The sequence below is a fragment of the Myxine glutinosa genome, chromosome 3 (genome assembly GCF_964187855.1).
Source record: "Myxine glutinosa chromosome 3, kmMyxGlut1.1, whole genome shotgun sequence".
Lineage (NCBI taxonomy): Eukaryota > Metazoa > Chordata > Myxini > Myxiniformes > Myxinidae > Myxine > Myxine glutinosa.
Window position 1 is genome coordinate 188,281,450 of NC_136263.1, and position 15,574 is coordinate 188,297,023.

The window sequence follows — 15,574 nt, forward strand, 5'->3', positions numbered from 1 at the left end:
AAATCGAAGATCTTTCAGGGAAAGTAATCTTGCATTATCGGTCTGAGGATCTAAACGTCATGATGCCGTGACCCATTTTGTAATGTCACCTATGGTAATGCACACTTGTGTTTATGCAGCCCAATGTCAGTAATTCATGCAAACAATTTGAAAGTGTTGAAATGAAAAGTTTGATAAAATGCAAAGCCCACAAAAGACTTTACCAAACAAACATTTATTATATGAAGATCAGGGAAGAAACAGGGGCAGATGGTGGTTTAAAAAAAAAAAAAAAAAACGGCACAGGTATTGCAGCATGATGGTGAAGAACTATGGTATAGGAAGAGAAATAACCTGGCAGGCAGTGGAGGTGGACAATTGCAAATAAAACGCTTGCACGCGTGACTAACCGACATGAGGCCGATACAAAGAAATAGTTATGTACAAGTTTTAGTCCAACTCCATTCTGGTTACCTAAACCACAACCTAGGTTTGAGGACAGAATCGAGCATGAAGAAAACGCTATATTTAAATCTCCATTTAATTACAGTAGCCACTCAGTTCTCTCGCCAACCAAGCCCACCACAACTTTGGTAGGTTTAAGCAACCTTCAGGAGGTCAAAGAAAAAACAAGCTTACATACAAATTAATATTTGGCTCTGAAATAAATTAGCTACTACACATTGATTTCACACGAGAATACAGAATTTACAGAAGAATACTAGACGTTATCAATGCGAGAGTCGGTCTGCGGCGGTGGAAAATTTGAAGTCTGCGGATAATTTGAAGAACCGGCTTTTATCAACAAGAACATTCATTTTGCTTCTGTTTTTGAGGGTAGGAATAACAAATTTACCATGAAGGCAAACAGGAAGAGCTGAAACAAACAAACAGAAACCCAGCCAGCTGTGAACCCGTTAACATGACACCGACACGTTTCATTTCTGAAACGTATTCAAGCAAAGCGCAAACTTCAAATTTATCGCCACTTCTCGACTTCCAATAACATGAGAGAGAGAGAAAGAGAGAAAGAAAGAAAGAGAGAAAGAGAGAAAGAGAGAAAGAGGAGAGCGAGAGCAAGAGAGAGCGAGAACTGGGTAATACTGTTAAGGAAGTCCAATTTCTGATTGTAACTTGGAAAAGACAAACGAGAGAGAGAGTTCATGAAAACAACGGCTTCAACTTTAGATGTGAAAAATTATGAACACCAAAGCTTTAGATTTGGGGAAAACAATTCACGATAACAAACCTGCCACGAATCATTAAAGAAACCAACAATAAAAAATAAAGAAATATTCAGATGCAATAACTTTTTACAAATGTGAAACGTGTTCAGATAGTCCAGTCAGTTTTGGTCTGGGTATGCCAACATACCCATATGTGAACCCACCACACACACTTTGTTGAACCAAAAGCTCGAGCGTAGTGAACGCCGAGAGAGATCGAAGGTATTGCCACATATTCGGGCACCCAAGTGAGTTTCGCTTTTCAGCACCAGCTACATAAGCATGCCCAACAAAAATCTTTATGTTTCTCAAAGATTAACTTGTAAACAAGCTTTGTATAATAAACTAGCACCTTGTTTAAAACAAATAAACAAACAAACAAACAAAAAAAGGACAGCCAGGGAGGATGGCAAGAGTTCAGACTGCCACGGAAAACCGAATCAGCAATGGTTGGGGAAATGTAGGAGAAAGAAAAACAAAACACCCAGAACGTCACAACGTCATTGCCACTGGTCAAAATGGAGTTGTAGTTTGAGAAATGAAGACCTCCCAACGCATGCCGACATGGTCAGCGAGTCCAAACTAGGCTCAATGAGGAAACTATTTATAAAATGCCAAACTAAATGGCATTTCTATGAATGCACACAAATGAAGTGTGTAAATCCAACATCACAAAACCCCGAATGAGACTTGCGGTTTGGGGGTGAGGAATTAGGTAGAGATGTTAAATAAGCTACACTGAATTTAGTGGAATGTAGTTGATCCATAATGTATAACAGGGGAAAAAAAACCAAAAAAAAAACAGGCAGCAGGCAAGGGAGGAGCAGCAAAACCTCCAAATTTTTTACTCAAAACAGTGGTATAACACGACAACAAAGTTATTGAGCAAAGAAAGTTGAAGGTCAGACATTTGCCAAGACTCTCAGAAAATGATCTCCCATTTGGTATCTCGTTTCCAAGTGTCATTGCTGGGAAAAACCATGCGTAACCCATCTGATGCCAAGCCACAAATCTTGGATCAGCTTCATTAAAGGGCAAGCTCTTCATCACATCTATACACAGAGAGAGACCACAGGTGCCCATTTCCTCAAGTTCCTGCAAACACCAGCATCGACTTATCTCGTCCAGCACTGGTGGAGGCGAGAAAAGGAAACGCAGAACACAGACGCAAGCCGAGTAATGTCTGGGTAAAATTGAGCAGTCGGCAAAAGTGGGGCTGCCCTGGTGGATCAACGTCTCGGCAGCACTCGGAGCACGGCTAGTCACTCTGCCCGGTCTTGCAGTTCCATTCCAGGAGGTCGCAAATTAGCTTCCCCGCTCCTTCCCACCCTCTCAGCACTGCAATTTATTGAATGAGCGAGGTCATCCAGCAGTGACGAACAGGAAATGGGAAGAGCCAGGAAAGCTTGTGCAGCCGAACAAACATGCAACTGTGGCTGTGGTAGCAGCTTGTTGGATGGTTAAAAGAGTGGAAAACTGAAAGACATCAAGCAGAGTCCGATTCACTTGTTTCCGATGACGTGGACGATCCAGATGAGGTGCTGTCAGAACCAGAAGATGAGGAGGTGGCACTTAGCCGTGACGCAGAGCCCAATGGATCAGGCGTGCTCTCCACTTTCTCTCCTGAGCATCCATGGGTAAAACAAAAATGAGTTTTTGGGGGAAGGAAATGCTAAATAATATCCCATAAAAGTTTAAATTCCGTTTGGGAAGCAGAAAGTTCAATAGTTAACTCTGGAAACAACAAAAAGTATATGGACAAGAATGCAATCCTTAATCTCAACAACTTCCCCAACCACCAACCTGAAAATTCGCTTTTCTTGATCGGTTTCTTCGTTGGGTTGAGCTGTCCACTAACATCTTGCAACCTTTTCTCAAGCTCTTTCTTCTTTTCCAATGCCAGCTCCTCTTTGCTCTTTCCTTGAATCTTTTTCGCTGTAACAGATGACAGATACATGTACAATTATAACGACACTTCGACATCGCGACGTTGACCGATGTATGCATCCGCCCACACTATTACATCATGATACAAACTTGCAGCAAGTTTGATTTTAAAACTTTCAGCTGTTCACATTTTTACCAAAGATGTCCTCTGACCTTTGACGCCGAGATCTAATCGGTTCGTCTTTGCGTCATAATATGTACTTATATCAAGTTTGGCCAAAATCCTATCACTGGTTCGTTCACAAGTGATGTAACAGAATTTTTACCTTACATAACTTCTAACCTTTGACCTCTGGACCCCAAAATCAAATTGGTTCATCATTGCATCATAATACAGACATACTTGTAGCAAACTATGGTCAAAATTCCATCGCTGGTTCACAAGTTATGATTGGTAACAGGATTTTTTTTTTTTTACTTAATATGACCTTTGGACCCCAAAATCGAATCGGTTCATCTTTACATCACATTACATACTTCATCTAATTTTCATTCAAATCCAATCAGCCGTTCGTTCTCAAATTATCGTGATAATGAAAACCCATTAAGAACGCATGGACGAAAAACCCAAAAACATAATGGCTCCGGCAACTTCGTCGGCAGAGGCAGAGCAAGCTATCATCGTCATTTCATATGTAGCCTGTTGTCGAACAAATCATAATCAGTGTGCCGCCTACAGCTGCTGCTTGTTGTTGTGTTGCCCAAGTCAGTTGCGTTGAACAGACCAGCAGCAGGGGGATAGCAGATAGATCCCACAGGAGCAGCCAGAAATCCCTCATATCAAAGATGCTGTGTGTGCTCTTGCCTACGCGAAGCCAGGGCCGCGCAGTCTTCCACGATATGTTTCATTGTGTGTGGAGCGGCCTGGCAGTGGTTTCAGGTGTCGTCGAGTCTATGTTTGTAGTGTAAAAGTTGTGGGTGGTGTCCACAGCGAAGGCGTGAAAGGTGAACATGATCAGACCTGGGGAGTAGTTTCTACGTCATTGATGGGTGGGGGTTTTGTGCCCAAGATACTGTTTGGGCCCAGGTTTGGTGTGTTTATGGTGATGTGGGTGTGGATGTGTTTGTTGTAGTTTCTGTTGTTTGGTGGGGGGATGTTACGAAGTATGTCACTGCAGTTTCTTTGTGGTGTAGTTTTTATATTTCTAGGGGCCTATAGGTGGTTGTACATGTAGTGGCGTGGGTGATTTGGGCTGGCATTTGCCGTTGCAAGGAACTGTGCACTTCTCATGTCTAAATGGTCTTCGATGTTTAGTATTTTTCCTTGTATTGTGTGTAGGTGCTCCATAGGTGTTGATGCGCAACCTGTGAAGATGTGAAGGGCTTTGTTTTGTATGATCTGCAGGGTGTTGAAATGTGTGTTTGATTGGCTGGAGGCCCAAGATGAGCTGGCATAGTTGATGATGGATATAATGTACCTACAATGTATGTTAGTGATGTTGTTTCTTTGTGGTGTGCAAAGTTGGTTCCTGTGACTGCCCCAAGTGTGTTCACAACCTTAGTATGCATGTTTTTTAATGTTTGTGACGTGATCTGAGAATGACATGGATGTGTTAAAAGTGACGCAGAGTATTTTTGTTTGGTGTGCGTGGAATAGAGATGTCGTTCAGTGATGTGTGGTGCAGCCCTATGTTCCTTGGTGTAATTTGTTAGAAGTGGCTGTTCATATTTGGGGATGGAGGGTTGTGGGGGGAGGGAAGGGGGGCTACTTTTAGTCTGTTGATGGTGAGCCAGGTTTGTAGGGTGCTGAGGAAGGCTTGAGGTTGTGCTGTGGCGGTATGAGTAGAGGTGATTGTTATATCGTCCGCATACGATGCTAATTGTATGTTATCGGGTTTGCATCATTGCTGGGAATGCAGCCATGCTGCTAATGCAGTGCCCCCTACTGGTTGGGGTAGGAATTTGTAATTTGTTCATGGTGACCGCAAATACTCGGCTACTCATCACGAAGGACACCGTGGGATCTTTAATGTCCAACGACTAATGCTGGCAGATGGGATGCCCGTCTAACATACATCTGAGGGACGGTACACACACCGATGAATCATCGGGAAGAGAGTTTATAGCTGGGTCGGGATTCAAACCCAGGCTAGACACCCTTATTGGTGAGTGTGTGTACCTCCAAGGCCATCCTGTCGGCTCTCGTCAAAAAATTGTGAAACTATTATTGCAAGATACACAAAATTCACTTGAGCAGACGAAACTTTCAGAATGTTACTATAAGATGATAAACTTTGGAGAGACAAAGTAAACGAACAGATAGCCACATGCAATAATAAAATACATCCAGATGAAAGTCTAACTTGTGCTGATAAACATGAGGCCAAAAAATTAATTAAATGAGCCCTCTGTATACAATAATCACGAGCAGGGCAGACGTGCTTACGTGGCTTTTTCCGCAGACAGGACATGACATAGCGTTCCAATTCACGCAAGGTTGATGGTTTGAGAGTTTCAAAGTCGATCTCTATCTCATCCGGGTTGGAGTTTCGAAGCGACGGCTCACGTGTCTGGATGATGTGCACTACACGGCCAAGCTTGTCACCAGGTAGTTTGTTGATATCGAGGCTGAGTTGCCGTTTTTCATCATACGTCATGGGTCGTGCATTGTCCTCCTCATCGGAGTCGAATGGTGGTACAATGCTCTGATGCTGCACCTGCTTCTTGGACTGCCTGTGTCATGACACACACACAAACGATACAATGCTGTACTAGTCCAACAGCAAAAGAATGTTAAAATTCTACAAGGTCAGATGCACATCCAAAGTCAAACTTCCTAAAATGCTTCCTTTCGGTCATTCAATTTGAATAAAAGCGGCCCAAACAAATGTGAATCTTCTCCTCTTCCCTGAAGGGGTGAGGTCCAACGGTACCAAGCTCCTGCCCTGCCTTGACCACTATCCTCCTCCACTCCCCTCTGTCCTCAGCAAACTCTCTCCATTCTCCAACCACCCCTACCTTACTGATATCCCTCTTCACACAATCCTCCCATCTCAACCACAGTCTTCCCCTTTTCCTCCTACCTTGGTCCCTCTACCTATCCTCTTTCTTTGCCATTCTCTCTTCCCCCATTCGCACCAAGTGTCCAGGCTTATCCCAGCCGGCATTCCACCAATCTCCCGGTCAAGCTCATCTGCACACCAATCACCTCCCCCAGTTCATCCATTCTCTTTCTATCCACCCTTTTCATTCCCACAGTCCTCCTCACCCAGTTGTTCTTGCAAACCTGCAGCCTCTGTTGTTGTTTGTCAGTGCAACCGTCTCCAAACCGTAAAGGTAGGGCAGCATCACACCAGACATCAGAACCTTTCCTTTCAATCTCCTTGAAATCTTTCTGTCTGGTATTACACCTTCCACCCTCCTCCATGCATTCAAACCCACCTGAATCCTCCTCCGCACCACTGCCTCTGACTTAACATCCCAAGTCACTGTTCCACCCAGATACTCAAACCTATTTCTTTGTCTAATCTCCTTCCCCTCGAACATATTTATTTATTTTCTCGGCTGCCCAACCCACATCACCTCCATCTTCTCCACGCTCATTTTCAGCCCGTGTTTCTCAAATGCCTCCTTCCACTCCCCCAGTACTTCCTGCATCTCCCGTCCACTCTCCACCACAACAGCCAGATCGTCTGCATGAAATAATACTATATCCTCCCCTTCCTGTTTATCAGCCTTAAACCGATGTTCACATTCAACTCCTCCGACATACCAGGACCAACCAAAACTCTTCCCTTCATTCCCTTGTACATTCCCTTCCACCAACCTAACTTCTGATTCCGGCACTGCCATCTATCTGTGTCGCCATTACCATCTCTCTTGGGACAGTGTCGTAGACCATCTCCAGATCCACAAATCCCAATGCCATTTCAACTTGAACCTCCAACCTCTTCTCCACCAGCTGTCTCAGTGAGAACATCCCATCTGTCATTCCCCTACCCTTTCTATTCCCCTGCTGCTCTTCTCCGTTCTCCACATTCTTCCTTATCCTCATATCCAGAACCCTAATGTCATCTCCACCACAACAGCCAGTTCGTCTGCATACAAAATCCTAATACACCTGCATAATACACCTGTACTTCCCCAGATCTTGAACATCCCCCTTCACCTTCTATATCGGCACAATTAACCCTGTCCTCCAACCCTCCGGAATTGACAATCTCTCATACATTCGTTCAACAACCTATTTGTCCAACTGACTGACTTCTCCTACTGCAATTATCATATCTGTACACACCTCATCAAAACCTGGTGCCCTTCCCTTTTTCACCCTCTTCAATGCTGTCTGCACTTCTTCTTCCGTGATCTCCACCAACTCAACATAACTTTGTTAGCTCCAGCTCGCCGTTGCTCCCTTGCCGGGTCAACAGCTCTTTGAAATATCCCCCCCACACCTTCAAAAGTACGCTCCTCTCTGTCAGTAACCTCCAGTCACCATTCTTTATCACCATCTCCTCCTCCCTCTTCATGAGCCAATTCATAGATCATCTTCCTCCCACGATACTCTTCAAACTTGTTGTACACTCTTCCATATCATTCCTCGTCTTATCCACAGCTCTCCAAGCTGCTTTCTTCCTCTGCCCATACAGGTGCAGCAAACCCGCATCCAGCTGCCTCCCTCAATCCTTGATCTTCTCTATCCTCTTTCAAACCTCCTTTTCACCAACTACCTTCGCTACATCCTCCGTCCACCATACCTCGTTTCCATCCCTCAACGATGCACCCTTTAGCAGTAATCGTAGTACTAGAAATGTTTTGGTTTTTTTGGATATTTTTGCTGATGACTCAACTCTCTGCCACTCCATCTCTCATCCCTCAGGTCGGTAGGCAGCAGCCTCTTCATTTTCCGCAGACTTGGATAAAATTACAACTGGTCAAACGCATGGAACATGTCCCAATCCTAAAAAAAAATTTACACTCTCACCTTGTCTCTCCAAAAAGACCGTCTGGAGAACCCTCACACCTACTTTCTCACAATCCTCTCGAAGAAGTTCTGCCACTCAAGCTTTTGGGTCTCACTATCTGCCATGATCTTTCCTGGGAAAACCACATTTCCAAGCTGGCCTCCAAAGCCAGTCGCCTACTGGGCATCCTCCGTCGTGCGAAGTCCTTCCTTGGCTCTACTGAGCTCCTCACCATATACAAAAGCTTTCATCCGCAGCTCGATGGAGTACTGCTCTCCCATCTGGGCTGGTGCTCCTACCTCACACCTAGCTCGGCGTCAAACTGCAGAGACCAAGGCTTTTAGAATCTTTGGAATCTCCTGCGATAAAGCTGATTCTGAAGGCCTTTCACTCAGACTTGGATACCCTTTAAGATAATAATGATATACATCGTTACCTCCCACCGCAGGCAGGTTGGCGGTCTCTCTTTCTCAACTCTCCCACCGCAATCACTCTTTCAAGTGTGATTGTGTTAGCACTTATACAAGCCTCGACGAAGCATACCAAACAAAAAAAAAAATTCAGCCGATCATAAACATTCAAACAGAGAAAACAGAAATGGCAGCAAAAATAGTACATTGTAATATAATTTAATTGCATACTAATTAACATGCAGAAAAAGGGCATGAAAACAAAGGACAGACAAATTCAAACAGATTTGATCACTGCAAGTCAAAAAGGATAAACGATCTACATTATATGTGTGACATGTAAACAAGAACGGCCTGTCATCTGTACATGCTGAGGAATGACAAGGAATGCAAACAAATTTCATTATAAAACAAGAAAAAGAGCAATCAGAGATTGCAAACCCCCCACCAGGATGTATTTTCAGTGGTTTTTAAGGCTTTTGTGTTAAAACAAATATGGCAGCCGAACCACGTGACTGATGACGCCATTATTTTTTGTCTAACTAATTTATTCCTAGATTTAATATGCTCAAGAAATTTCATCTTGATCGGATGAAGTTTTGTACTTGTCGAATTATGACGTCATAATGGAGGCATCTATGACATCACCAACAAGATATTTTATTCCCCATGGAGAGTTCTTTACGAGCCATGTCTCAATTTTTTCTATTCAGCGCTTTCCGAGATATAGAGGTGCAGTTTTTCATTTTTTCCAAGATGGCGGCCGAACCACGTGACCGATGGTCTTATCATTTCATTTAAAAATTGTACAGGTGGAGTTGCACCGATGATGAAAATTTCCTGTCAATCGGACCAACGGTTGCAGAGAAAATCATTTATTCTGTGCGGACAAACAGACAGACAAACAAGAAGATGTCATGCTAAGCACGATACTTGTAAAATCTGCCCCCTACCCCCAAGAAAAAAAATTCCATTGATACAGCAATTTGTCCATTTCATCAAGATTAAAATTGACAATCTTAATCAAAGCTTGAGTCAACAGGAAGAAAAATGACTTTTTCAGATGAAAAATGACGATTTTGTAAGGTTGCCCTTGAGTTGACCTTTGACCGTTTGACCTCAAATAGTTAGTTTCCCTATTTAGTGACTCAATTTGCAAATGCTGTTCAATTTTCAAGTCAATCAGATGAAAATTGAGGATTTTAAAAACTTGGCCTATGTTGACCTTTTTGCCTATGTTGACCTCAAAAATAGTTGGTGGTTGAATTCAGTGACCATATATGTAAATCATCTTAGAATTTCAAGTCAATTGGATAAAAATTGAGGATTTTAGAAATTTGGCATATATTGACCTTTTGGCCTATGTTGACCTTTTGGCCTATGTTGACCTCAAAAATACTTGGTCATTGAATTCAGTGACCAGATATGCAAGTCCTCTTCAAATTTCAAGTCAATCGGATGAAAATTGAGGATTTTAGAAATTTGGCAAAGTTGCTGACCGTTGGCCTATGTTGACCTTTTGACCCCAAAAACAGGCTTCTCAATTGGGATGATGACCTATACAACTTGGTGAAGTGATGTATGGCTTGCGGACTTCCTCCTGTTGTAGTCAACATGTGGCTCCAAATGGAATTCTCTCATCTCCCCTTCCTATCCAGGCTGGAGTTCTTCAAGGCAGTGTTCTGTGCCCTGTGCTTTTTCTTTTCTAATTAATGTGCATTCTTTTTCTTCTGGGCCCTATACAACTTGGTGAAGTACAACTCATGACGATCGGTTTAGAATTGTGACCTGTAAGCCGGTGATAGACAAACAAGACGTCATGCGTAACACGATACTTGCAAAATCCACCCCCCCCCCCCCCCCCAAAGTTTTCCATTGATACAGCAAATTGTCCATTTCATGAAGATTAAAATTTACAATCGAGATCAAAGCTCGGGTCAACAGGATGAAGTGACTTTGGAAGTTTGACCTTGAGTTGACCTTTGAACTTTTGACCATAAATAGTTGGTTTCCCAATTCAGTGAGGCAATGCACAAATGCTGTGAATTGTGTTGGTGTCCTCTTTTCTGAGGAGTTTGTAGACAGTGTGGTGAGTGTGACGAGAGTGAGTGATAGGTTGATGATGGTGAAAATGATGATTGGAAAGCTCTTGGAGAACGTCATCTCGGGATATGCTCCGCAGGTTGGTCGGAGCGATGAAGAGGACAAGTTCTGGTGTGCAATCAAGAGACTGATGGAAAACGTGAGAGATGAGGAAGTTGTTGTGGTAGGAGGAGACCTAAATGGACATGTGGGAAGGAGTATAGACGGTTTTGAGGGAGTTCATGGGGGTTGCAGATATGGTGTGAGAAATGGAGAAGGTGAAATGATTTTGGAGTTTGCTGATGGAGCTGATTTGTTGATTTGTAATACTCAGTTCCAGAAAGAAGATAATAAGCTTGTTACATACACGTCAGGTGGGTCGACGACAACCGTTGCTACCTGATGGTGCGTAGGCAAGATAGGGGGCACTTTCGGGACACAAAGGTGATCCCGGGGGAGGAGGCTGTTTCACAGCACCACTTGGTTGTCTGCGACATAAGGATGAAAGGTGCAAGGAGAGCTCGGCGGGTGAAGAACCAACCGAGAATGAAGGTGTGGAGGTTGAAAGAGGTGACAGTAAGAGGCATTAAAAGAGAGGCTGAGTAGGGTAGACGATGATGTGGTTGAGCTTGAAAGTGGTTGGATGTCAATGAAAGATAGTCTGTTGGGAGCCGTTGGTGAGGTATGTGGATGGACAAAAGGTCCACCGAGGCACTCGGAAACATGGTGGTGGGATGATGAAGTTGGAAAGAGGATTGACGAGAAGAGGAATAAGTTCAAGGAGTGGCAGAAGGCGAAGGGTACGGGAGCAGACAAAGCAGAGCATGAAAGTTATAAGGCAGCCAAGAAGGCTGCAAAGAAAGAGGTAGCAAAGGCGCAGGAGGCATGTAGGAAAATGTTCGGAGAACGCTTGGATTCGGAAGAGGGTCAGAGCGGTATTCAGGATTGCAAAGCAGATAGCGAAAGAGGTGTGATGTGATGGGGGTGAGTTGCTTGAAGGATGAAGTGGGACAAATCGTTGTGGACCCAGATGGAATTAAAGGAAGATGGAAAAGATATATGGAAATGCTGTTGAATACAGAGAATGAATGGGATTGCAACATAGAGAGTAACCCAGTTTTAGGACCGGCAGAGAAGATAACTGAGAAGGAAATTGAGGAAGCAATAAAAGCAATGAAAAGTAGAAAAGCGGGAGGGCCGACGGGAGTTGTGGGAGATATGTTGAAGGCAGCAGGAAGTTGGGGTGTGAAGAGAATGACAGATCTGTAATCTGGTGGTGAAACAACAAACAACAACATGCATTATAAGGCCATTTTCCCTGCTGGAGCGGGGGTTAGCCTGCGGTCCCCATGACAATCTTCTCCATCTTGCCCTATTTTCTGCATCTCTCCTTGTTAACCCTCTTGCCCGCATTTCTTCTTCCACCATCTTTAGCCAAGTCTTTCTCGGTCTTCCCCGTCCTCTACTTCCTTCTGCATTCATTTCCATCACTCTTCTCAACCAGTCACTTTCATCCTTCAACACATGACCAAACCATCTCAACCTGTTCGTCTTAACAACATCAATCACAGGCTCTATTCCCATCATTTTTCGCAATTCATCATTTGTCTTCCTCTCTCTCAACGATACTCCGCACATCCATCAAACCATTCGCATTTCCACCCTTTCCAACCTTCGTTGCTGCTCTACATTCATTACCCATGTCTCGCTCCCATAAATCATAACACTTCTCACACATGCAGCATTGCAGCATACACCTTTCCCTTCAGCTTCAACGACACTCCCCTCCTTATCAGCATGCCACTCAGTTCCCGAAACTTCTTCCATGCACATCTCACTCGAGCAACCGTTGCCGAGTCTGATCCACCTTCTCCATTCAGCATGTCTCCGAGGTAGCAAAATGTTTTCACACCTTCCAGCTTCACACCGTCTCCAAGATCCAACTCAACATTTCCTCCATCTGCACCTCCCTCTGTGCCACACCTTACATTTGAATGTAACTGCCACACTGGTTAATGACCCTCTCAGACCACTACATTTTTGATGAACCCACTCAGCGCACATTGTACATTGAATGGAGTTCACGCCGACACCCTTCCTGCACACAGCACAGGGCCACTTCCCAGTTCTTTCCACCTCACCACATGCTTTACCACTTGCCATCACCTTCGTCTTTCCGATATTCACCTTCAGACCTTTTGTCTCCATACATTCCTTCCACTTGTTCATCTTTTCCTTCAGTCCATCCCTACTTTCCTCAATCAACACCAGATCATCTGCATACAACAACTCCCACGGTAAACCCTCCTTTACGTTCTGAGCCAGCACCTCCATCACAGCTACAAATAGTAGTGGACTTAGTACCGACCCCTGATGCACTCCCACCTTCACCTCAAACTCACCACTGTTCCCGTCCTTCGTCCTTACAGCTGTGCGCGCTCTTTTGTACATTGCCATCACTACTCTGATCAACCATTCCTCCACTTCTAACTTCCTCATTGCCCATGTCAATACTTTGCGTGGAACCCTATCGAATGCTTTCCCCAGATCGATCAACAAACCCAAGAAACAACTTCTTCCTCTTCTCCATGTACTTCTCCTGCAACTGCCTCACAATAAAAAGTGCGTCTGTCGTTCCTCTTCCTGGCATAAATCCAAACTGCATTTCGTCGATTTTCACTTTCTTCCTTATCCTCCTTTCCAACACCCTTTCCAATACCTTCATTCCATGCTCCAATAACTTTATCGCTCGGTATGAGCCACACTCTAGATGGTCACCTTTCCCCTTGTATAGAGGGACGAGGGTACTCAGTTCCCAATCCACTGGAATGCGGCCTTCTTTCACCGCCAGATTACAGATCTCTGTCATTCTCTTCACACCCCAACTTCCTGCTGCCTTCAACATATCTCCCACAACTCCCGTCGGCCCTCCGCTTTTCTACTCTTCATTGCTTTTATCGCTTCCTCAACTTCCTTCTCAGTTATCTTCTCTGCCGGTCCTAAAACTGGGGTACTCTCTATGTTGCCATCCCATTCATTCTCTGTATTCAACAGCATTTCCATATATCTTTTCCATCTTCCTTTAATTCCATCTGGGTCCACAACGATTTGTCCCACTTCATCCTTCAAGCAACTCACCCCCATCACATCACACCTCTCTTTCGCTATCTGCTTTGCAATCCTGAATACTGCTCTCTGACCCTCTTCCGAATCCAAGCGTTCTCCGAACATTTTCCTACATGCCTCCTGCGCCTTTGCTACCTCTTTCTTTGCAGCCTTCTTGGCTGCCTTATAACTTTCATGCTCTGCTGTTTCTGCTCCCGTACCCTTCGCCTTCTGCCACTCCTTGAACTTCTTCCTCTTCTCGTCAATCCTCTTTCCAACTTCATCATCGCACCACCATGTTTCCGAGTGCCTCGGTGGTCCTTTTGTCCATCCACATACCTCACCAACGGTTCCCAACAGACTAGCTTTCATTGACATCCAACCACTTTCAAGCTCAACCACATCATCCTCTACCCTACTCAGCCTCTCTTTTAATGCCTCCCTTACTGTCACCTCTTTCAACCTCCACACCTTCATTCTCGGTTGGTACTTCACCCGCCGAGCTCTCCTCGCACCTTTCACCCTTATGTCGCAGACAACCAAGTGGTGCTGTGAAACAGCCTCCTCCCCCGGGACCACCTTTGTGTCCCGGAGGTGCCCCCTATCTCGCCTACGCACCGTCAGGTATTCAACGGTTGTCGTCGACCCACCTGACGTGTATGTAACAAGCTTATCATCCTCTTTCTGGAACTGAGAATTACAAATCAACAAATCAGCTCCATCAGCAAACTCCAAAATCCTTTCACCTTCTCCATTTCTCACACCATATCCGTAACCCCCATAAACTCCCTCAACTGCACTGCACTGCACTGCACTCTCTCCACCTCACCCCCAGGAATACCTCTGGCTACGGCTTCCCCTTCGCTCCCACCTCTTGTTCATATGTGTGTTGTACCGTCCACCAAACAGTGATGACTCCATCTACATCTCGCTGTCTGATGATATGGACCAACTTCTATCTACTCATCCCAACTCTCTCTTCCTCATATGTGGTGATTTCAACTGTCATCATGCCAGTTGGCTGGGTGTGGGTACCTCTCTCACCAGCCATGGCTCCTCAGCAAAGGACTTCTGCGACTCACTGGGACTGACACAATCTGTCAATTTCCCGACCCGGATCTCAGTCAACGGAACATCTTCTCTTCTGGACTTGGTTATGACTAACTTCCCTGAAAATGTCTGCTGCTCTTCTTCTGCTCCGATCGGAACATCTGATCATGTCCTTGTTAAAGTGGACATCTCTCTGACCATCCTCAGGGAGCCTGCTCAGCGTCGACGAGTCTGGCATTTCACTCAGGCCAACTGGCACGGTCTTCAAGCAGCCATCAATCATCTGGACTGGTCTCCCATCTCTACCACCTCTGACATCAACTCATCCTGGGAATTCTTCCAAAGTAAATTGCTCTCTCTCATGCACAGATTTATCCCATCTCGTCTTCAGTTGTCATACCCTTCCTCCCGTCCATGGTACACGGAATCTTGTGGTGAGGCTGTTGCCCAGAAACAACTTGCCTTCGTCTCCTGGAAAGCAAATCCAACGGAAGGAAATCTCATTTCCTTTCACAAAGCCCGAAACAAGTGTGTGTCCACCCTCAGGAGAGCCAGGAAACAATATCTCTCCGTTCTCAAGACCGAACTCTCTTATCTGTCTCCCTCTTCCAAATCCTGGTGGCGTCTGGTCAAATCCGTTTCTGGTGTTTGTTCCCCCTCCATCCCCTCCCTTACCTCAAACGGCTACACAGCTGACTCCGCACGTGAAAAAGCTGAATGCCTCAACTCTGTGTTTGCCTCTAAATCTTGTGTCCCAAACCCATCCCTCTCTGTACCCACCATACCCAGTCGTACCCTGCTGCTCCTGGACTCCGTGTCCTTTCCTCCTGACAAGGTGGAAAAGTTTCTGTCAACCCTCGACTCTGATTCT

At 44.8% G+C, this 15,574-nt stretch overlaps 1 protein-coding gene across 1 annotated transcript in view; it reads right to left on the minus strand.

The window, feature by feature from the left end:
- Positions 1-1,572: 1,572 nt before the first annotated feature.
- Positions 1,573-15,574, minus strand: part of LOC137422959 (bromodomain-containing protein 2) — a 49,402-nt gene continuing 35,400 nt past the window's right edge. The window contains exons 9-20 of the mRNA XM_078773643.1: positions 14,272-14,303; positions 9,507-9,587; positions 9,373-9,415; positions 8,750-8,836; positions 7,823-7,896; positions 7,652-7,729; positions 6,924-6,993; positions 6,761-6,853; positions 6,361-6,563; positions 5,539-5,821; positions 3,009-3,140; positions 1,573-2,828 (exon numbers count right to left, since the gene is read on the minus strand). Of these exons, the coding sequence (XP_078629769.1) occupies positions 2,692-2,828; positions 3,009-3,140; positions 5,539-5,821; positions 6,361-6,563; positions 6,761-6,853; positions 6,924-6,993; positions 7,652-7,729; positions 7,823-7,896; positions 8,750-8,836; positions 9,373-9,415; positions 9,507-9,587; positions 14,272-14,303 (1,313 nt within the window). The 3' untranslated portion in view covers positions 1,573-2,691. The remainder of the gene's footprint in view (positions 2,829-3,008; positions 3,141-5,538; positions 5,822-6,360; positions 6,564-6,760; positions 6,854-6,923; positions 6,994-7,651; positions 7,730-7,822; positions 7,897-8,749; positions 8,837-9,372; positions 9,416-9,506; positions 9,588-14,271; positions 14,304-15,574) is intronic.